Raw genomic sequence first — 23371 nt, 5'->3', positions numbered from 1 at the left:
CCCAATTCTTAACCAGAGAATGGGGAGGTTATATTTTTAGATTGCCTTCCATTCTTGTGGTTTCTCTGAGTTCAGTTGCCCATGCAGGCATTGTCCTTGGAGTGAAGGACACGTGTAAAGCAGAGGAGCTGCTTTGTTCAAGTTCAAGAGCTGAAATGGTAGCATCCAGTATTGCAGGAAAGGACCTTGTCGCCAGACTCCAATTCCCATAAACCCCTGCCAGCTTGGCCATTAGTCAGAGACAAAGGGAGTTGTAGCCCAACAACACCTAGAGTGCCACTGGTCGCCCATTTTTGTTTTCGTTAAAATATTTTATTTAAGGGGCTCAGAGTCTGCCTGAAGTATAGGAGGTGGGGCAGCACAGGTGCCTGAGCCAACGTTTCATTCACTGGCATGCACACCTGTCATCTCAGTTACAAAGCTGGGCTTAGGAATCCACCCTGGGTTTTCTTTTTATATTATGTCCACCTTTTGTATCCTTAAGAGTAGCACTTTCTTATGCAAGGGAGGGGTTGCTTCAAAGCCTGTCCAAGTGATAGTTGAGATTTTTTAAAGGGGGGAAAGTGTTTGGCATGCAACCACAATTCCCAGAGTAAAGTCTGTGCCCAGCACTTCTGAAGAAGGTTTCCTCTATAGTGTTTTGCGCACATGCCATTCTGGGAATGTCATGAGTTCTGTTCACCTTCATCCTGAAAAACACACACGTTTGTGTTCACTTTCATTGTCTTGGAGGAAACACAGGCTCCCACGACCAGACTGCCGCTGTCTAATCACATTGTTTAACTCTTCTAAGAATAGCCTGACACACTGAGAACTATCTTCTGGTGGCTGGACGCCAAGACGAAAGAGCTGGTGTTGGGTTTCCTAATTTCGGAGCCAAATGACTATGCCTTCTGCTGCTGCAGCGTGCAAGTCTTCGTGGATTGGGAAAGGGAGAAGAGAACCATTTTGGTTAAAGTTAGCAGCAAATTGAAAGACCATTGTCCATTTCGGACCATTTTAGTCAGATTCTTGGCATTGTCACACTTGTCTAACTTGAGGTAGTAAACTTGTGTTTAGGCACATCTGGTGAGGTTCCAGTGACTGAATGTTGCTCCATTAGGAAAATAATCTCTACATACAGAAAAGCAGCTGAAGGGAAAACTAAGACTAGAATCCTTCTCCTACTGACATTGTTTTTCTCTGTCCAGGAACTTTTGGTGTGGAGCTGTCAGTTATGAGGCCAGCTCTGCAATCAGAAGTGGGATGCTCTAACCGAGAACAAGACTTTTATATCTCTTTATTGATGATAGCACTCATCATGGATGGCATTCAAAGCTGTACTCCTGTGTACACTTCCTTGGCAGTAGGTGCCATTTAACTCCATGGAACTTACTTTATCAGTAAATGTGTTTAGGACTGCGTTACATTTCCCTTACTGAGCCTGATGTGTGGCAAAATCAGCACCTTCTCAGACACTGAAGGCCATGAGAATGGAAGACCAGAGCCTCAGAGATTCTAGCCTACAGCATATATATGACCTTCATTTCTCTATTGCAGGGATGGGGAACCTCAAGTGTTGGGGTGAAATGTGGCCCTCTGGGCCTCTCTGTCCACCCCTTTGGACTCTTCCCTGGACAGCCACCCTCTCAAGCCATACCATCATTGGGTGTTTTTGCCTGGCTTGAATGTGCCCTTGAACCCTGATGAGGTTTCTTGTCTCGCTTACCTGGATGGGGGAATTGTGAATGTAGGTAAAACTAGCCTACTGTTCAAAGCTAAAAACCACATTCATTGCCTACTTCTCGTTCCAGACCCACCCACCACATCTGGGAAAGTTCCCCAGAAGGGAATGTCACTGTTGGCTTACCCAAGTCCTGCTGTATTGATTACGTGAAGTGAGAAATCAGGAGTGAGAAATGTTCCCAGCTATTATGAATGTTGCTACTCACGCTTCAGCTGCACTCGGACAAATGTCTTCATAATGTGGCATGAATTACTCAAGAGAAAAGCATGCAGCTGCTTCAGCATCCTGGGCCTGTGGAATTCTGTAGGAAGGAACCAGGCTGGGCATTCTTCCCAGAGGAATGTACACTGTGGCAGATGTACAGAAGAGCTGCCTGCTCTGTTGATACAGTTCATTAACACAAAACTACATGCGGGAAGTGGAAAGGCAGGTGCTTGGAAAAATATATGTAATGGAAGTGTGCATCATGCCCTCCTGACTGTATGCTTCATACTGGCCGTACAATTGTTCCATCTGCTGTGTGGGTGAAGACATATCAAAGGTGCAGATAAGTAACTGGTATTTGTGATCTGTAGAGGGCAGGGTAGGTGCACTTTTAGTTCTCATTCTCTTTCAAACCTCTGTGTAGATACATCCTAAGGATAGTTAACATTGACTCCTGATAGTTTTGTTCAGCCTCATCCATTTCTGGCAGTGGTTGGGAAGATGGGGAGCTTTGAGGACTGTGTTCTTGGCTTCTAGAGGGATAGAAGCTTTTACAGTGGTACCTCGGGTTACATATGCTTCAGGTTACATACGCTTCAGGTTACAGACTCTGCTAACCCAGAAGTATTACCTTGGGTTAAGAACTTTGCTTCAGGATGAGAACAGAAATCGTGCAGCAGCGGCAGCAGGAGGCCCCATTAGCTAAACTGGTACTTCAGGTTAAGAACAGTTTCAGGTTAAGAACGGACCTCCAGAACTAATTAAGTTCTTAACCTGAGGTACCACTGTATATAGAAGAACAGTCATGGCTGGAGGGCTCAGGCATAGGTTTACCACTTCAGTGAGAACTATACCTGTGTTCTAGATTGAGTGATCTGTGGGTGTCATTATTAGGCTCTAGAACATTATGGGAAACCCATAAACAGGACTTGAGCTCTTCCCACGTGATTCCCAGCAGCTGGTATTCGGAGCCATACTTCCCCCAACTGTGGCCACTGACAAATGAACAAATGGTTTGTTGCAACCTATTACTAGGTGTCTGAATGTGCATCAGTTTGTTGTGGCGACTGAGCATGACTAAATAATCATGCTATACTTTTATAGTGCACTCGATGTAAGGAAGTTGACCTGTCGCAGTGCCTGCTAACCTCCCAGCCAGGCCACTGCCTGTCCACCCCTGCCCTTTGTCCTTTGTTCCCTTGTCCCTGCTGTCTCTAAACAAAAGCTGTTGTGAACTGTTTGGCCTGTGCTAGGCTTCTGTACTGAGCATTTTTGTATGGTTAGAGCTGCTGTTTTAGAAGGACTCTTCATTCTGTACTGCACTGTCAAATTTTATGAAGCAGTAGAACTGACTTACCTAGAGATCTCTACACTTCCATAACCTGCAGTTTATTTTAAAATTGACATCCTCTGGGGACAGTGCCATGGGGAGTGGCCAAGCAGGGAGGGGAAATGGTCCATGGTGCATTTACTAGCTTCATGTGTATTTACAATGCATTTAATGGATGCAAATGGTAGAAAATAATCCTAGATAGGATCATCATGGAGCTGATTTAGGTGGGATTTTCAGATCCAATGAGTGCCTGTTCCATTCAGCTTTTGTTTGGATTGCTTGTTTATAAACCATTTTCTTAACTTGAGCAGTACTGTATCGGGTACATCGGTAGAACTGGAGGATAAATAAGACCTTTGAGAGCACAATATTAACAGATGCAAATGAAAAGAAGATGATCTGATTATTCTGTGTGCTATCAGATCCGTTTTTGGCAACACTCGCCACCCAATGTGAGAGTTCACTCAAACATCTGCACATTTTCTTAATGTTCCTGGAGCTATTTGCACACAGATATTTTTGATGTTTCAAGGCTTCTTAAATGTGTTTTCCATCTTTCTCTTTGCCAAGGATATTTTTATTCTGTTCTTTTTTTCAGACCCCTCCTCCTTCCCCTGTGGAATGAAGTTGGACCTGCGAGGGGAAGGATTTATTTTTGCACCAGAACTTTTATGGGCGGGTGGGTAGCAATAGATTCTTTGCCTGCTAGCCTCAGCTGCAGACAGCTAAGAGTGAGGTACAGGATAACTTGAAAGTTCCAAATGGGAGAAAGGGCAGAAACTGGTAAGGATTCTGTGTAATACAAGAACCAAAGGTTACCACAAACAGGTGTTTTGTTTTGTTCATACAGCACACAACTGGCCTGTTAAATTCTCCCTCAGGATATGATGAAAGCTGTGCATCTGTTAGCCAGTAAATTGCCAAAATATATTGCCGTATATTCCATTTCTGGACTTTGGGGTAGAGTGCCTGGACACATTCTGTCCAGAAGTGCCTGCCATTACGTAGTGGCAAAACACACACAGAATTAAGATGTATAGGTGGAACCCTGAGGTATGCAGAAGTACAAAGAAAAAATGGGGGGGGGGGCACAGGGATCCCAGAAACAGTACTGTAAGGGCTCAATAGCACAGAATGTAGAGACTGAGAGGAAAAAGATGGACCACTGAGTGGGAGGGTGAATGGGGTAGAGTAGCTGGAAAGGGAGAAAGGAACAGAACTTAGAGATGCCTATTAATGGACAAATAATATATTTTAATGTTGCTAGCACTGGGGACCAGTTTACCTAAGCTGTCCTCTCACAAAATAAAAAAGAACCCCCAAAAGTACCAGCACAGAGAAGAGTTCCTACTCTTTTTCACTCAGTGAAAGTAAGCCATTACTGGATAATTCAGTTTGGATTTCTTAACTGGGAACATTTCCTCTTGTTTGTCTCTCTATTTGTCTGCTACTTTTGTGGCAGAAGGTGGGTGGTATTCTAAATAGTCCATTGAAGATCCAGTCAATCAAAGTCTGACTTTTAGCCACAGGGCTTTAGCATTTGCCCAAGGCTGCTGCCTTGTCACCACAAACCCAGAGTGGTTTAGCAGTCAATCCCTCTTCCCAGGGAACCATGAGAATTGTAGCTCTGTGAAGGGAATAGGGGATCTTCTAAGAACTATCAGCACTCATAACAAACTGCAGTTCCCAGGATTCTTTGGGGGAAGTCATGACTTTGAAGTGGGATGACACTGCTTTCGATCTATAGCACAGATGGGGCCTTAGTTGGATTCTACCCACTTCACAAGTCCTGGTATGAGGAAGGGAATTTAAAAACAGCACCTTGCAAAGGCAGCAAATTGCCATTGCCCGGTAGAGATGACCACAGCCTGCCCAATGTAAAATGATTCCGTCTTCTTATGCAGAGCAGGAATTAAGCAGCCACTCACTTGGTGCATATTAGGAGGAAGCAGATCAGGGTGCTGCTGTTTTTGTTGAAGAGCACCAGACAGGCCAGGGCAGTGATGATAAGCAAGAAGTTTCCAGCCCTGATTCTAGACAATGCAGATGCCGCAGATGCTGGCGATGCATCCCTTCAGTCATTCTGCTAGAGAATACCAGCCGTGCCTTGGCCTCCATCATTCCTCTTGCTTATGCCCTGGAAACAGCTAGTGCTAAATGTGTGTTATTACAAGCTGAGGCTCTAGAGGTTAAAATGTTTGCTGTAGACCTGAGAGTTTTGGGCTTAGTTGAAAAGCCTGAATGTACCTATAGACTGTCCATACAGTATTGCGTTATGAGGAGGGCTTAAGTCTTTTGCTGGGTGCTTTGGGAATGAATGGTGCTGAAGTTTGAGTCGAAAGGAACACATTTCACTCCCCGCATCCCCTTCAAATTCTTTAATAACTGAATATTAATACATTTGCCACCTCCTAAATGAGTATCTCATTGTGTCATGGGCTGCTATTTGGCCTCCATGAATTAATAGTCCTTCCATCAAGTCTGAACTTGGGCACTTGTCAAGAGCCGCCAGTTCCCATGTTTCATAAAAGTGTCCTTGGTTTTTCATACACCAGTTATGGAGAGAGGGGTGGCAATCCCATCATGGGGCATCATAGTGATAGAAGAGGATGTAAGTAGGGTGTGTTTGGGTCCTGCCTGTGAGATTCTTGGCCACTGTGAGAACAGGATGCTGGACTGAATGGGCTATTGACCTCATGTAGAAGGCTTTTCTTACATCATGTCCTAAGAGAGTTTGGAGAGTGGGGCTTCCAGGCAGGGGGTTACTCACACAAAATGATAGTTCAGTTCCAGTTTTTCAGGATTGGTACTCAGCTGTCCACACACTTCCCTTTTCCATCTTAGATTATTCTTAGGTATTGTGCTGCTTCCCACTCACACCAGGGAGTGGTCCATGATGGAATATTTCTGTTCTATGCTTTCTGTCCACTCACTTCAGCCCTTACCTCCCCACCTTCCGCTACCTTTTCTCATTCTGGCTGTGCCTGCAGGTATTTTTTTGTACCTGTGCACATACATGGTTAAAACAATTTTGCCCTGACACAAAGCACATAAGAGCAATGTTACTGGCCCCAAATTATCTTGGGGGTGGGAGTGGGGAATATCTATTTCCATTTGCTGCTATTTTGTTTAAAAAATAACACAAAGTTCTTGCACAAGGCTGATTTTTAGCTAAACCACAGTTCTGGTGTTTTAATAATTCTGGTGCAAAGGTCCTGTGGAAGAGTTGTGTATTATTATTAATTATTATTATTATTATTTATTTATTTATTTATTTATTTATTTATTTATTTTTATTATTATTATTATTATTATTATTATTATTATTATTATTTTTATTATTATTATTTTTAAAGTCTTGACAGCTGTACCACTCCAAGTAAATCCCCTATATGTGTCAATATCATAGCTCCTCAGCACTGGGTTGCTGAATTCCCAGCATGCCTTCAGCATGCAGCAGTTTGTGGAAATAAGCAAAACTTGTGTCATTTGGGTTAATGGAAACTAAATGGTTTGGCTGTGTTCAGGTGAGAAGTAAACAGAAGCAGAGGTGTGGTAATAGGGTCCACCCACCAAAACATCACACATTCCAAACCATACCCCCTGCCTCTCCAAATAATGCATTAACAAGCTTCCGCACCACTGATGACAACAGAGGTACGAGGTATGAGGTACTTTTAGTTAAAGAGGAAATTGGCCATTTTGATAACATTATGTGCACAATGGAAAACACTTGCATGCATGAGAGCACCCATCCCACAATAAACCTCTAGCTGGAAGCCCCCATTCACATTTAGTAGTAGTATAATATTAGCTCCCAATTTTCCCACCATGGTGGCAGCTGGTACATAAATATGTCCTTTAATTTTCTATACCCCTTTTCCAAGTGTTTGTCTCCACCCTTACCCAAGTGTTTGTCTATGGTCATTCCTGCACCCTTCCCAATACAAAAGATGCACAACTGTAGTATCTATACAAACTGTAGTATCTATATTATACATTCATTCCCTTTCATTGCCCCTTGAGATTTTGATTAGGGGTAGAGACCCAGACCCACTTGACTACTGCAGTAGCCCTAAGTTCATCATAAGCAGCACATTTAATTGCCAAGGGGCACAATCTTGAACTTGCTAGTTTATTTTTAGCATCCGGTTCCTAATATTGTATTCTAATCTTTATTTGGATCAGTCATGCTTTTTTTAAAAGCACATGCTGATTTATTTTTTAAAAAGTGAAACCAAGCCGGCATCTGTGAGAGTGAGGTGAGATTTTTCATTTTGGTGGGCCGGTCTAGCTTTTTAACTACATTGAATTATTTTCACAAATAACTGTTTTGGGGGCGGAACTAAGAACTGTATTTGTTTTTAACATGTTTCTATGCTGTTTGAGGACTCCAATGACCTTCTGTCTTTCAACATGGAAAGAATGGCTTGCACAGGCAGAATAACCATGGACTAATGCATTGCGGGGCTCAGAGAATCCACTGAACTCAATACCTCTCTTATTTGTATACAGATTTCCCTCGTGATGGAAGAGTCCAAAGGTTAATTCATACCTGCATATCCATCACCTGATGACCTTAAGCTGAGAATTGAACTTCAGATATAGATCATAAGGTGCAATTCTCTTAGAACCATACTTCGCTCGTTGAAAACAATGGGGTCAGGGAAAGAGAGAAAGGATTCTGGTCAAGAATTCCCCCTGACAGCTAGTTTTCTACATGCAGAGATGGTTTCCACATAGAAAAGCATTCAGTTACGTGCCGAACACACCCAAAACTAACAACTGAAGCAGTACATCTTGAACACAACTTTGACACCTGAATTGTTTGAGAGAACTAAGCCAGAGAGAAGTCAAGGAATTAGAGAAGTCAAGGAATTTGTGACAAGGCACAAGCAAAGAGCAGCGCTGGGTCGCTGGGTACAGAATCAGAAAGCTTTATTTACATAGTCAAAGTAACAAGTAAATTCCTGAGACTGAGCTGCTCTATAGTGCAATAAAGTCATTTGAGAGAGTACAAATCAGCAGTCTTTCTTAATTTTCAGGTCAAGGAACAGTCTTCAGTAATAGATTTTGAACAAACGTAACACCAACTACAGAGCTGACTTCGTATACATATCAATATGTTTGCATCTGTGCAATTACCATGGACAGAAAGAAAGACACACGTACACACACGCACTATCAGAGTTCATGGTTTTCCAAAGGCTTTTTGGCCATCATCATCTTTTGATTCTTAAACATTAAAAACAAATGCTGGAAAACACTGCTACAACCCTAAAAAATTCATCTTGTCCTGTTCCGTAAGAACTATCTAAAAATGCACTTGAAACACAATGTTATTGGCCAAGAGGATAGGCTACCTTGTGAAAAATTACAATCAAAACCAGAAATATGTCCTTTCTGCCTTTGTTCATTCAATCTTCATTGTGTGATCTTAAGATTTCATGAAACCCTTTCCCAAAGGGTGATGGCAATAGATACAAAGGAATCAGGTTCACCAGTGCTAATTCATTGAATAAAATCCTCTAAAAATGTTGCATCTGAAATACTGTTTGTTTGTTTTTTAAAAAAGGGAAACTCTTAACATTTATTGCTGCTGTCATGAAATATCCAAGTCCAGATTGCTCGATCTGTGTTATAAACAAGCTATTGCCTATCTCCCGGCTGATCTGACTTTAGTACTTAACAAATAAAAGTACAGAGAACATCAGTAACAGATTCTTGAATCCACCTGGCAGGACTATGCTGTGAGAGCTGATCCAAGTGACCTGTGTAGTATTGAACAAACCCAGCAGGAGCCTGGGAATACCTAGCAGAGGCAACCAGTGACTTTTCAGCTTATGTGGACAACTGGTGATCCAGCTGAGCTTCTCGTTTTATGAAAAGTAACACAGTCAAGAGGATGTCCCTGATCACGAGACACATACTAGATTTCAGATATTTACCTTTGTGTGTATGTGTGTCTGTACATACACACACGCACACACATTCATAAATCCACAAAGTTTTATTTCTATTTTTAAAAAGTAAGGCTTTTAAAAACTCAGTTTCAGTACATAAATCATACAAAACCAAAACCAATACCATCCAATGAAATGCCACCTTGGCCTAACCTCAGTCAAACAGTATGTTGTGTCTATGCTGCTATGCCCATTGTAAGGCCATAATGCAGCGAAGCATCTTTACTAAGGCAAAGAGAGTTTGCTGCCATGTAAACGCTACACTGCAGCTAGAAGAGTTGGGTAGTGGTCCTTTGGGGGCACTTTCCTACTCTGTGTATTTATTTAGCTTGTTGTAGGTAGCAGCCCTTTTTTTTTGTTTCTTAAAGCCCTTACGAGTTTAGTCCAAAATCAGAAATGTCATCCCTGTAGCACTAAAGGTAAAATTGAAGTGTCATGCTAGCCATAAAAGAACTGATAATGCTGTCTCAAGAAGTGTAATCATAGAATCATAGAGTTGGAAGAGACCACAAGGGCCATCGAGTCCAACCCCCTGCCAAGCAGGAAACAATACGGTGACACAAGATGTCCTCTGTGCTGGTGAGCCCACATTTAGATGTCACAGTGAGGAACAGTTACTTCAACTATAAGAGGGTTAAGTTAAAGAAAAGTGTGCTTGGGCGATGATAACAGACTGAGATTTAGGGAGATCTCTGATCAAATCATGCTGGGGTATGTTTTGTCACACCAGGTGCATGAAACAAATTGAAAGAGAGAGAGCTGGATGCAGACTAAGTGAGTGGAACTGAGTCCCCTTTGAAATACTTTGGACTTAATTCATGATAATCCTATCCCATTGATTTCAGTGAGAAATAATTTCAGCCAATTTACACAATCCTATGCATATCTACTCAGAAGTAAGTCCCAGAGCTCAATAAGACTTACCCCAATGTAAGCTTAGTCCGGATCCAACCCAGTGTCTACAACTATCTTGACAAAACAGTTGGTGCAGTGCTGCATTACAATGATTCAGGGCCACATACCTTGGCTTTATCCGATGAAATTGATCTGTTAGCACAGAACTTTCTTCCCCCTTATTCAAATTTGCTCCAGAGGGTTGGGGGGAAACCCCAATTTTGAGGCTTCACAGGGGGAGGAGAGGCAGGGGTAGCTCTACTCTGCAGGAAGTGGAACAACTTTCTTGGATACAACCCAGTGAGTTTGAAAAGAGAAAAGTAACTGGGAAAAGGCAGACAAAGAGCACTTTCTTTGCAGGATGAGATTCAGAAGGGCCAATGAAGACAATATGGCTCTTACATCATGCATAAAACGGTCAGCAGCCCTATGTGCCACAGAATCTCTGTGCCTCCTTAAACAATAGACTGCTCCAACATGACTGTACCATATTGGACTCATGGATTATTCTAGTACCTTGGAACAGATCTCATTTGAACACGTCCAGATAGCCCATCAATTCTACTACGATTCAAAGCATGCAAAATTGACTGAATAATTTTTGCTTCTGTCCTTTTGACATGATTAAACAAACACTTGTTTTTAAACTGTGTACATGGGTTTCATTCCTGCACATCCAGTATGCTTTCAGACTGTCCCTGTATACCCTATAGACAATGCTGTGATTGTGATGGTTACTGAGGACTGATTCACATGAGCTGGTTAGCTTGCCTGGATGCTTTTGCCCATGATGACCTGAGCGTTTAACCACTAAACTCAGACTATTGGCATTCATAGGCATAGATGAGTGAGATTTCATTTTTCTGTTCAACATGAACCCAGCAGTGATCTTGCTTTATTGGTGAAATGCTTAGGTGCTCATTTTACTATGGGCAAAAACGTAATACAGAACGTGTCCATCTGAACTGTTAGATGGATGGAAGAGATCAGCCCTCAGTATCAACTGCAAGCAACCCATAATGGTAAATGGCAGGGGATCATTGTGTCACACATCTCACCAATTTCAAACCAATACTGTGATACTCTCCAACTCATCTGCTGCTCATCGCAGCACAACACCCTACCCTATTCCCTCTCTACTATGCTGGGGTAGCTCCAAAGATGGGCATTTGCTTTCTCATGGAGGGCAGCAATACCCATATGGTCAAACTAAAAAGCTTTCAGCTCCTGAGGCAGAGAAAGCTTGGGTGTGCCTTAATATCGTTTTGTAGCATAGAGAAATTTAGAAGGTAAAGAATCCCCTTTCAGTGTGTGGTGAGTCTATGGGAAAATCCCCCTTCAACATGTCCAACAAGCCTTCTTCTGATCAGGAGGTGGCAGTCTCAGCAATCCACAATAGTGAAATGCATGAAGTTTTGAACTAGAGAGTTCAAGGTGTGAACTTCCCCAGTCCAAAATTACCAAGCATCCTACAAGCGAAACCCAAATCTCTGCCAGCTTCCGTCTGAGCTCACCAGCACCAGCCTTCCTTCCACCACAACCTCCTGTCTTCTACTGTAGAAATAAGCAATGACACGAAGGGTGGCTGTATTCATTAGGCAACAACAGCACTGTGGAGATTGGAAACTACAAGAAGCTGGGGAGCTGCCATTTTTAGGCACCTTGGCCACCCAGGATACACGTGAGCATGCTCACAGAAGCATCCTGACTGCTACAAGTCCTGGGAACTGCAGTTTCCCAGTCTTTAATTCCCTGGGCCCAACATGTTCCTGCCATGTAATTAAGGCAACAGCCACCACAAGGAGGAAGGGGCAGAGAAAATAGGCAACAAGAAGGTTTGCAAAGGGAAATGGAAGAAGGGAGCCTGGTTCCAAGTTTTATCACACCCCTGATGGCATTACTAAGAGGACACTGAGATATTAATGGGCCTGAGTGTAAAAATTCAGGCTTGAATCTGAGCCAAATTTAGATCATTTTGGAAAGTCCATTCCAAACGAAACCTGGGGAGATCTGCTTGTCACTGTGCTGAGCACCTGTTCTGTCAATTGCTGAAACCAGCAGTGCATGTTAACTTGGCATGCACACAACAAACTGAGAGCTTGGGAAGCACAGGGCTCATAGGTATGTTCACCAGGTTCTTGAATGGCATCAAACTGTATAATACAGGACGTTCAGAATTAAAGCAATCCTCGCCCTACTTTACTATCATTAGTTTATTATCTTTTTTTTGGCTTGCACATTATGTGAGCATCTGATAGGGAGAAAATAGCAAAAATCAACATAGCAACAACAGAAATTTGTGCAGTTTGACTGGACATTTGTAAATCTAAAGCTTGGATGGAATCTACTGTGGTGTTGGATGCCATAAACATCTGCACCACTGCAGAGAAAAGTGCAGTAAAAAAAAGTAGGGTGTCATTGTCATTAAAAATGTCATCTCTATTGTCCTCTCCCCTCTGCCTGCTATAGGTAAACAAAACATTGGTTTCATGTAGATAAGTGAACAGCTTATTTAACTGAGTTATGCTTGCTAAAGTGTAAAGCTTATTGTTTACCACTATCAATGAGAGAGGTGGAAGGTAACTCTGGAGTGTTGCTACCTGAACATCAGCATCTCAAACTGTATTTTGTATCAGCATTGTCATCCAAAAGACAGGTCCTATGTAACTCACATAGCTAAAATAACCCCAAGACACACCGTATAAGTATTGCTTGTATGTCTAAGAAATATGTCAGGGAAACTTCCCTATATCTGTTTACTAAAGTCCTGTGATTGATTCCAGATTGAATCTGGCCACTCATACGATCTAGAACTCTTCACTTATCTTGCTTATTTGACATCATTTACATGATCAATTTTATGATCGCTGCTGACCTTGCTGAAATGTCAGAATGGCTCAGTTCACATGTACAGTCATACCTCAGGTTACTGACGCTTCAGGTTGCGTGATTTCGGGTTGCACACCACGCCAAACCCAGAAGTAACGGAACGGGTTACTTCCGGGTTTCGGCACATGCACAGAAGCGCCGAATCACAACGCACTTGTGCGCAGAAGCGGCACTGCGGGTTGCGAATGTGACTCCCGCACGGATCACGTTCGCAACCCGAGCATCCACTGTATTACCAAGCTTCAGGCTTGCACACCCACCTCTTCTCCCCTGCTCTGATTCCATTCCCCTTTTTATGGACAAAAGCATAATGCGCTATTATATTCAAACCTGCAAACCATGATTCTGTGACCATATCGCAGCTGCAAACTACAGTTTGATCATTATTGGTCTAGTTTGGAGGGCAGATGCAACCATAGTCTAGTGGTTTGGATGTAACAGTAAACTGGTTTGGGGGCAAAAGAGGCAATGCAGAATGGCATGATGGAGGGGAGCATGAAGGCCAGGGCTTGCTTGCATTATGCCAACCCATGGTTTAGCTTGACAGCTGAACCTATAATTCTGCTACTGCAGACATATCCAGTGTATGTTGTAAAAGGAAAACTAGACCAAGAGAAAACTCAACACCCTATTATTGCTATTTTGCCTTTTTTTAGTCCTAGGAGATGAAAACAATTCCAAAGTGATGCTGTACATGCAAAACAAGTTGTTATCTTCCATTCTTTCTGCTGATGAATGTGGCATGCCATTAATATCAGTTCTGTTGATGGTGACAAGCTGTACAAAATGCAGTTAAGAGACTATATGTTATCCACTCCAGAAAATAATAATCAAAGAATTTATAATCATTTTAAGATGCCAAGCCCTAATCTCAGCAACCTCCATTATTCACTAACTCTTCTGATCCTTGTGCATTTATACCATAGAACCAAAACACCAGTTTAGCCTTATGGATATAGCACTGCCAATTTAGCTTTGGCATTTATTTAAATTTCTGGATGCACAAATGTTTTGTATGTTCCTCTCCTCAAGACAATGGCCTGAAATCCAGCTGCAGTTGCAAGGTACAAAGGAAAAGGGCCCAAAGGAGGTTATGCATCCAGTCGGTCCAACATGGACCAAATGAGCACTGATGAGAATGTGTGTCCAAATGCTCATATATACCTGCCTTGGCTGGAAACCTGCTTATGACTTGTTGTACTGGATCAGGGCAAACTGTGTGTGCTCTCTTTGAATGGCGTTCTTGATGACTACAGAATAAAAAATGAAGCAAGCAGACTGTAAAAGGCTACTGTGATTCTACGGCAAGGACTGGAAAGTCAAGCTTGTGAGACCTTGTAGAATCTTATCAGATAGGCAACCTGAAAGATAATCCAACAGAAGATGAATTCAGAGAACAATGCTAATCTCCACCTTCCCCATTCCCTTTAATAAGGATATCTGAGGTGCAGTTTACAATGAATATTGTCCAACAGCAAAAATAAAAAAATGAATATTCTACTCTTTTCCAAAAGCCAAAGTGGATCAGGATTCCCATGAACCAGGATGAACCAGCTGCCTGTCTAGATATTGACATTGCCTATTTGTGAATGAAGCCAAGCAACAGACTTTCTGGTCTTTCCTTTCTTTTTGTTTAAGCCCTGTTCCAGACACTTAAAAAAAAACATTTTAGTTGCTATTATTCTAACATTCCACAATTTCAAGTTTTGATTCATCCACAAAGCTTTTTGTTTTTTAATGTGCTGATATAATTTGGAGGTTTTCTCTAAAGTATGTTTGCAAAACCTCACGGGCTACAGTAGTTCTAAAAGAGTTTCAAGGTTTAACAAGATACCTGATGAAATTTTGGCAAAGCTTCTTGTCCTCTCCCACCCTTCAGTGGGGAAGAAAAATGTGGACTTTCTTTCCTGCCTGCATTGACAACCTGTGTGATCTTACCACTCCTAAAAGGTTTGATGCAGACAGATCATCCCACTTTGTCTTCTCAGTTGTTTTCTATCTGCTCAATATCTAATTCGCCATCCAACTGAAAGATGTTATCCCCTCCTGTCCCACTGTTCCTCCATGAGGAGTTGTCCTCTTCTTTCCTACTGCTCTCGTCTTCTGTGGCACAAAACTCTGATTCCTCGTAGGAGAAATCTTCTTTGCTAGATTTACATTCTTCTGCGTTTGAGTGTGGCTCTGGCACAGGGGTGCAGGCTGGTGTCCTGCCTGGCATGACGTCCAAGGTGCAAAGGGATGCTGTTGTCCATGACTTGGTGCCGCCGATGCCAGGTGAGAACTGATTCTGTTGAGAGCAATCATCCGCTGTGATGCTAAGGCAGCTAAGGCTGTTAAAAGTCTGACAATTCTGAAAAAGAGGGAAGAAACAAAACAACACTGCAATTAGGAAACAAGGATGCTGGCTCATACTGAGTATCTCTCCATCATTCGTTAAGATTACATGTTTGCTAGGCTTCAGTGAAGATGTACTGCAGTGCATATTTTTATTGGGTTAGACTCTGTGGGTTGAATCCGACACTGTCTGTGTGGACTTCCACTCATACAGTGGGACTTTCTCTTCCTCTCTGCTCCCTGTGTGTCCTCAAAATCTACTGCAGAAGGGTCCTTCATCCTTCTGGAGCAGATTTTGATGGTGTGCAAGTGCTTAGTGGAGCAACAGAACTGGCTACAATCCTGTATATTTTTATTGGGTTAGATTCAGAGTTAAGCACACAATGAGATGGGCAGAAGATGGCTTTCCCATCCCCTCTGCCCTGTGGCATCCCCTCCCTATGCTCTGGTGAAATTCAGGGGACCCTGCTGAACAAGTGGGGGGTTGGGGGGGCTGAGACTGCCAAATTTTCAAGGTTCTTCTTAGTTCTCTGTACCATAGCATACTGAAATTTACAGGGCACCCCAGATCTTGTAGAGCATTTTTCAGGGACTGCGAGACTATCAGGAGGAAGAAGTCACCTTTCATCAGCCCCACTGTCAAACCCCTTCATCTTCACAGATGCTCAGGCAGCAAACAGGATTCTTCCCTACCCCATCTTATCCTTGAAGCAATTCTGTAAAGTAGGCTAAGCTGACCTTGAGTGGTCCAAGATAGTGACTAGCCTAAGTTCACCCAGTGACTTTCACCACCAAGAGGGTTTTGTGAACCTGGCAGGTCTTGCTCCTAGTCTGACACTTTAACCACCTCAACAGCCTAGCTCCATCAACTTCCTTGGGCAGGTTTCACCACGATATCATCATGAATTGGAGATGCTAATCCAGGCATAGGCAAACTCAGCCCTCCAGATGTTTTGGGACTACAGCTCCCATCATCCCTGACCACTGGTCCTGTTAGCTAGAGATAATGGGAGTTGTAGTTCCAAAACATCTGGAGAGCAGAGTTTGTCTATGCCTTTGCTAATCTTTACAACAGGCATCCCCAAACTTTGGCCCTCCAGATGTTTAGGACTATAATTCCCATCATCCCTGACCACTGGTCCTGTTAGTTAGGGATCATGGGGTTGTAGGCCAAAACACCCAGAGGGTCGCAGGTTGGGGATGCCTGCTTTACCATCTCCACGTTGCCTGGAAAATGTCACTAGTTATTTTTAACCACTATACAGAATTACACTTGGAAGAAGAAAAATTGTTTTTCCAAAGGAAATCTCAGGAAAACGATTCAACAGTAAACCTCGCTTGGTCAGCCCCTTTAGGATGGCCCATGTGTCCTTTTCCCAAAGGCACACTAGTAGAGATTAGTTATTCTTAGCAAAGTTCATGCAGATGCTGGAGAACTGAAGGAAATGAAAAGCTACTATTGTTTCCCTTTTCACCGGTTCCTGCATTTCTTCTAACATCCCCCCATGTGAGTCTGTGCCCATTTTATTCAGGACGAAGGAGTCACCAAATACAAGAAGTTCCTGTGGACTCCACATGCCAGTTTTCAGTACATACATGCAGCTCTCTGGAAATGTGGCTAAGACATTTGCTCAAGCAGAGATACTTCTGCACTGGGATCTGCCGGTGCAACCTCCGTATTATACTATAAAATGACTATATTGATGCATGCCTGTGAGAATTCATGAAAGAAGCTCTAGCAGACAGAAAAAATATTTGGTATGGCATGAAAAGCTGCAGAAACCGCATTGCTCTTTTTACTCTGTTGGCTCGGATGCCTCTGAATGGCATGGATGTGTCGCAAGTGGGGAACCTGCACACACTATACTTGCAAGGGGCCAAACACACCAAACGAGAACACCTGAAACCCCACTATATGCCTTACATTTCTAGGAGGCAAAGACTGAATCCAATCCCAAGTGGGTGATTGTAAAGAAGGTGGTCACAGATCTCTCTCTGAATTCGAGCCACCATCTTTCTACTTCCAAGAAAGAAGGCTCAGCTGCTTTGGAATCACTTGACATTTTACAAACGAAGGAGTGCTCGTAAGCTTCATTGCCCACCTTTCGAATTCCAAAAGCAAGTTTTCACAGGCACCAAGCCCTTTGTTTTCTGGAGTGCTGGGAAAAAGATGGCCCCATGACAATTCATTAGTCAGGCGGGCATTATGATGTTGCTGCAGATGTCTGCCTTTTAAGAGGAACAGAAGCCTCTGCTAATCTTGATGCTACAGAGTTTGGCAGAATTCTCTGGTCTCTAGTTACCTGGTAACCACTGAGGAGCATTCAGTTTGCAAACAGTGCTGCAAATGAAGTGGCTGAGTTCTCTGAATTCCACCTTTCAGTCCTCTGCACTTGGAGGCAACTGTGTCAATACCGCTGTTCCCCGCGCTCTGGGATTAAAGGTGTACACCACCTTTGCTTCAAAGGGATCTTTTCAGCCTTTCACAGTTGCAGAACAAATGCCCTGTTTGTCTGGCTCTACATTGTAGAACCACTCCAAAGGCTTGCAAGGCAGCCTCGCTTTGTCTTCTCTTAAAATGAATAGAAGTCTTATTACACAAGAAACATGCACCTTTCCAAAACATACATCTTCCCCGAGGCCAGGCCAAAACTAACAACTGAGTCAGATTACGGCTGTTCCACGATACACCACTACAGATAGGCACCATGGCTAGAGGCCAGAGAGAGCTCAGTTCTGCTTCTTCAGGTGAAAATTGCTTGGACCTGCCAGTAGGAACATCTAGAGTGGGTGGGCAACTAATATATCTTAGGGGCCCAGGTTGGTGCATCAAAACTCATGATGGTAAAAGGAAAATATTCAATTGAGAGTTTGCTTTTTGTTTGTTTTTGTACCAATTTCCAGAGCTCAAGGAGGATGGCATTGTACATGCCTGGTCCTGGGGCTGCTAAGCTCAGGGCTAGACCTGAGACGCAAGTTACAACAGCTTGTGGGTTTGATTGTAATTGCCGCATATCAACAGAGGGCAAGGGAGGCTTTGCTTCTTTCGAGGTGGCACCAAGGAGGCTTGAAGCTTCAGGAAAAGACTACCCTGAGAAACATCCCTGAGAGGATAGGTACCAGGTCAGGTGCAGTGATAGACAGTGGTTCTCGTTGTAACCGATCCTTTGAAGGGCACGCAGTACAGTGCTGAAGGAGGCCGTGCAGAAAGCTGATCTAGCAGCTGCTTTGCTCAGATAACCCCTTTCTAAAAAAGAAAACACATTGCTGGATAAGTGCTCCTGGATAAAGTTCGGCGGGTGAGCTCCCCCCTTGGCTCATTCTCTTTCGGCTATTGCTGTAAGCTTTAAAGAGCTGGTTGTGAAAATCCAACAGCAGCACAGCTCAACCTGGGCTGTTGTTTCCATCCACTCTTAACACTGGGGCAGTGGTGTGTGATATCAAACAAAAACTTTCACAAAATGGCATTGTGCCATGGTAGTATCTTCAACTATGTATGTGTCAAGTATCAGATTTCTGACAGGCCTTATCTATTTGGGAGTGACATCTGAGACCCCTTTTTAACAGGGGTGTGCACAAAAGTCCACTTTTCAGATATTTCCAGAGATGTTTTCTCTAGGAAAGAAGGAGGTTTGTCTCTCGACGCCTCATAGGCTCTGTTTGATTGACAGCTGCACTAGCATACAGCCATATGGGCTGGGATCTAAAGAGCTATTCTCAGTGAGCCAAAGCAAATTGCATCCTTTTCTTGACCAGGCTGTATCACAACCAGTTTTTAAAACTCCCCTAAAGTCCACAGAAACTGAAAGATTTCTCATCCTTCTTCAGAAACCATGATGTAATCATTCTTTATATATTTTTAAGAGAACAGGTTTCTAGCTCTCATTATTTCACAGAATAGGCATAAAAGTCAAGAAATGAGAGGGAAGGGTCTAGTGGTGGGTTTTGCAGCAATGATAGTGCAACTATTTTTCATCGGTCTTTCCCATGGTGCAATATGCCTATTTTCCTTACTCCAGAACCTCTGTATAGTCACTCATTGCCTTTTCTGGATCTGCCACTATTTAGCAGAATACAAGCTTTCTGGACTCAGAATCTGGGAGCTTTAGGGCAGAATTCCATACCTCTTGAACTTTAGGCAGAGATCCCTCTGCATTTGGTGCTTAAATTTTTGTAATTTGCTGCACAGTACCTCTGAATACTAAGACAGCTGGTTGCACTTTTCACGTGCACTATTTTGGAATCCTCCTAATAATTATTTCACTGGGATTGTTTCAAATTAATTAGCTAGACGGCTCCAGCTTTTGCACAACGTAACTAAAGGGTTCACCCTTAAATAACATCATGGGAGAAAACACCCAGGCAGCTGGCAGTTGAAACAGGTGGGAGATCAAAGCTGGCAGCATTTTTTACAGCAAGGGTAGAGACCAACATGGCACAGATAAAAGGGAGGGCGGGGGCAAACTGTGAAGACAAGTCACTTGTGCTTAATGTGCTGCAATGCAAAAAAGACAGCGATAACTCCAGGCCTGTTATCTGACGGTTAGCAATGCTGTTTAGTAGCTAGCACTCTAACATATTCATATTTGTATTGGCATTGGTCCATATCCACAAACTTACACTACAGCTCCTGACCAGTATGATACCAGTTCTTCTACTTGGGTATCAAAGAGAGGGGGGAGATTTAAAAAACAGAAGCCCCCCCCCCCAATATTTGAATGCAAAACCACACAAGTCATAAACTAATATCTCTAATGTTGACCTTTCAAATGTTCTGAATGAGAACCACCCTGCCTTGTGAAAGCAGTTTGCTTGCTTTGCCTGTTCACTGTTGTGCAATGAGTCAGTCCCTGGTTTAATGCCATACAAGTGCACCTGTTATCATATTTCTGCTGTTAGAGGGCATGCTTTTTTTTGTTTTTTTAATTGCAAGTGTTCCCACCTCATGCATAACGATCCCTTAGAGAATACAGCTTTGTTTTCCCCTTCCCCGTGCGCCAATCTAACTGTTGTAGAAAGCAATATGTGGGTGTAGCTATTTATTCTTGCTAGTGTGGCGCATTCTGGGTTTAATGCAAATAAGAGAGGGTGATTTGGAGAGACATCGAGGGCTGGAAAACAGCATTACCTGGAAGTGTCATAGATGGCATTAAGAACATCCAGTGGAGCTCATAAAACTGAGCTCCCTGAAAAGCACAAGGTATAGTTTGACTCTCCCCACCTCCCCATTCCCTCCTCCCCACAAAAAACCCAACAAGACTAATAAATCATCTCCAGTACCTAGATCAGGGGTTGCCAGTCTTTGGGGCCAACTTGAATTTTTTTTACAAAGTGCAGAGGGTGTGTGGCATAACACAAAATGGCTGCCATGAGGATGTGGCAGAACACAAAGAGGCTTCCATGGGGTTATGGCATGCCACAAAATGGATGCCGTAGGTTGTGGCATAACACAAAATGGCTGCCACAGGAGCCTGGCGTAACACAAATTTTCTGCCTTATCTAAAAGAGCAGAAGAAAGAAAACAGGACCACAAAATGGTGCATACATACCCCCCCCAACAGCTGCCCTATCAGTTGGGGGAACAGGTACTTACATCAGTCAACATCACAATGAGTAGCATTTTTTAAATGGAGAGAGAGAAATTTCAGGGCCCTTGCAAAGCCATTAACTATACAAAGTAGTCCTTAGGGTTAAAGTACACATTGTGGCAGACACCATGTTCTTCATGGTAATGTGTAGCTTTACTTGTCCTGTAATTTGATGTCATGTTGTTCTCCCGAATTTGATGTCTCTTCCCTTTCCTACATCGTTTTCTCACTGCCCTTCCACATCATTGGCTGTCACTAGTGGGAAGCATGGCAGGGCACAACATGACAGCCTATTTTGTGGAGCAATGGGAAATATGTATTATTTGGTTGGGGATGGGTTAGAAAGAGAGAAGAAAGTCATGTGAGGATGCCCAGTATCTGCCATTAGGTAGAAATCAACCCTTGATTTAAGACATATGAAGATAAGTCTTTTGGAACAAAAGAAAAAAAGAGGTATTAAAACAGCATCAATCATAATTAATCTCTATACATAGAGATGTGAATTCCATTGGATTGTTTGCATTGCAAGGCATTCCTTGCATTCCCCTGTTGCTTTCATTCTCAGCTGACTACTTGTGAATAAGCACTACATGTTGACCCTGAGAAAAGTGTTTGGTTTTTATCTTCACACACAGGACTAATATTCTGCAAACATGCCTCGACATGCCAATGCAAGCCTTATCTTGGCACCTTCTTGATGTCGTTAGTTTGAAAAGGCTGGGAATGTTATTTTAACAGAATTTTTTTTAAAGTTTATGTACAGTAGCTTTGTTACAGTATCTACATTTATTTTTCTTAAGAATCCTGCTATCAGGAATTTGAATGGCACTTATTAACCAGCAGGACTCTCGCATTGGTAGACTTGTAATTTGGGGCTGCATTAGAACCAGTGATACCAAAGCAAACAACTAAAATGTATGTTTCTTTTCAGTTTTTGAAGAATGACAGCTTCCCGGATGTGCAATTGTACAGCCTTCCTGGTACCACTGAACTTAAAAATAATAAGAAGAAAAAAGTTATGCTTCTTATTGTTTTGCTCAATGTTTCCTGGCCTATCTTAATCACACCCTACCTATTTATTCACTTCTACCACCCTGCTGCAAATTATCTGGCAACCATTAACTCCTACCTGCTTGTTTTAAGGACCCTTTAGACATCCCTTTTATTGTACATTCATTATGATTTGTGCTCATTGTGTTATCAGGACAGCCATATGTGATCCTTCTTTCACTACTGCTGGCACCTGCAAAAGTTTTGGGGTGGTCACACTGCTTCCCTTCTAATCAGTCTGTATCACAGATCTTCCTGCTGGAATATCACAACTTTTTATACTGCAAATGATATGGCTTATTTTTATTCTACTTTTGTTATGCTAAGAGCCCTTCTGGGTAGCATTGCAAAACAAACTAAAGCAGAATAAATCCACCATTGGTGCACTATTACTGTGTCAAAAACACGTTGCAGAATATGCCTGTTTTAAAACACCAATCAAAAGGGCAACTAATTCATTTCACATTTGATTTACATATTGATGAAGCAGTCACACTGAACCATCGGAAAATGGGCATTTGCCAGCATTCAGACATATAGTGGGTTAATTAAATTAAAAATGTGAATCTACAATATATAACCATTATTTTTAGGGGTTTTTTGTTTGTTAAAAACTATTTTCCAGTTACTTGGTTTTTACATCTAAACATGTATATGGGAAGCAGTACAATAGCGTGTCATAGATTACAGGTCAAAGTTTTAAAACTACCAAAGTATTTGGTTTTTAAAAGACTAGCAGAGCTATCATATATGGAATTGGGGATGAAAGGAGCAGCAGATTCACCACCACATCCCAAGTCTTGCTGACTAACACTGAGCAGGGCAGGGGGAGATGTTTCCCCCTGCTAAATTTTTATTGCACCAGCTCCAGGCTGGCATACCTGATGAGCTGAGGATCAAGTCTTGTGTTGGTGGATTTGCATCCAGTATCAGTGATCACGTTCTGCACTCTTTTGAATGCCACATTGAGTCTAGTAGCATAACTGGCAACGGCTGCTGGGCAGAGGCCTTTCCCCACCCTGATACCTCAGGTACTTTTAACCAGAGATGCTGAGGACCAAATTTGGGACTCCCTGCAGGCAAAGAAGATGCTCCACCACTAAGCCAGGGATGCAGCCAAGAGGTGGAAAACTCACTATTCACAAGGAATATAGTGTCCTGATTAGGCCTATAATGTCCAGTGCCAATAGGGAACATGATTATCCATAATGCTTCTTCAATGCATAAATCTATGTTCTGTGTTATTTGCTTTTCTATTATCCAGTCTTAAGGGCTTAGTTAAAAAAAACACCTATAATACCAGCTTCCCTGCTACACCTAAGGGTCGCACTGAGAAAGTTATAAAACCTGATAAAAATCCTTCCTTTTCTGCAAATTAAAAATCTGTGAG

At 42.6% G+C, this 23371-nt stretch overlaps 1 protein-coding gene and 1 long non-coding RNA gene across 6 annotated transcripts in view; one reads left to right on the top strand and one right to left on the bottom strand.

The window, feature by feature from the left end:
• Window positions 1-14412: 14412 nt before the first annotated feature.
• The window catches only part of FAM53B (family with sequence similarity 53 member B), a 107425-nt gene continuing 98466 nt past the window's right edge, over window positions 14413-23371 (bottom strand). For all 5 annotated transcript variants that reach the window (XM_079976731.1, XM_079976730.1, XM_079976734.1 and 2 more), the window contains exon 6: window positions 14413-15359. In XM_079976731.1, coding sequence (XP_079832857.1) covers window positions 14994-15359 — 366 coding nt within the window. In that variant the 3' untranslated portion in view covers window positions 14413-14993. The remainder of the gene's footprint in view (window positions 15360-23371) is intronic.
• Window positions 20630-22370, top strand: LOC307216481. The gene is made up of 2 exons (XR_013839116.1): window positions 20630-20928; window positions 21863-22370. It is a non-coding gene; the product is annotated as an uncharacterized lncRNA (long non-coding RNA).

This window comes from Podarcis cretensis (assembly GCF_951804945.1).
Source record: "Podarcis cretensis genome assembly, chromosome: 5".
Taxonomy (NCBI): Eukaryota; Metazoa; Chordata; class Lepidosauria; order Squamata; family Lacertidae; genus Podarcis; species Podarcis cretensis.
Note: the sequence above shows the minus strand (reverse complement) of the source record. Positions and strands in the feature narration are given on the sequence as shown.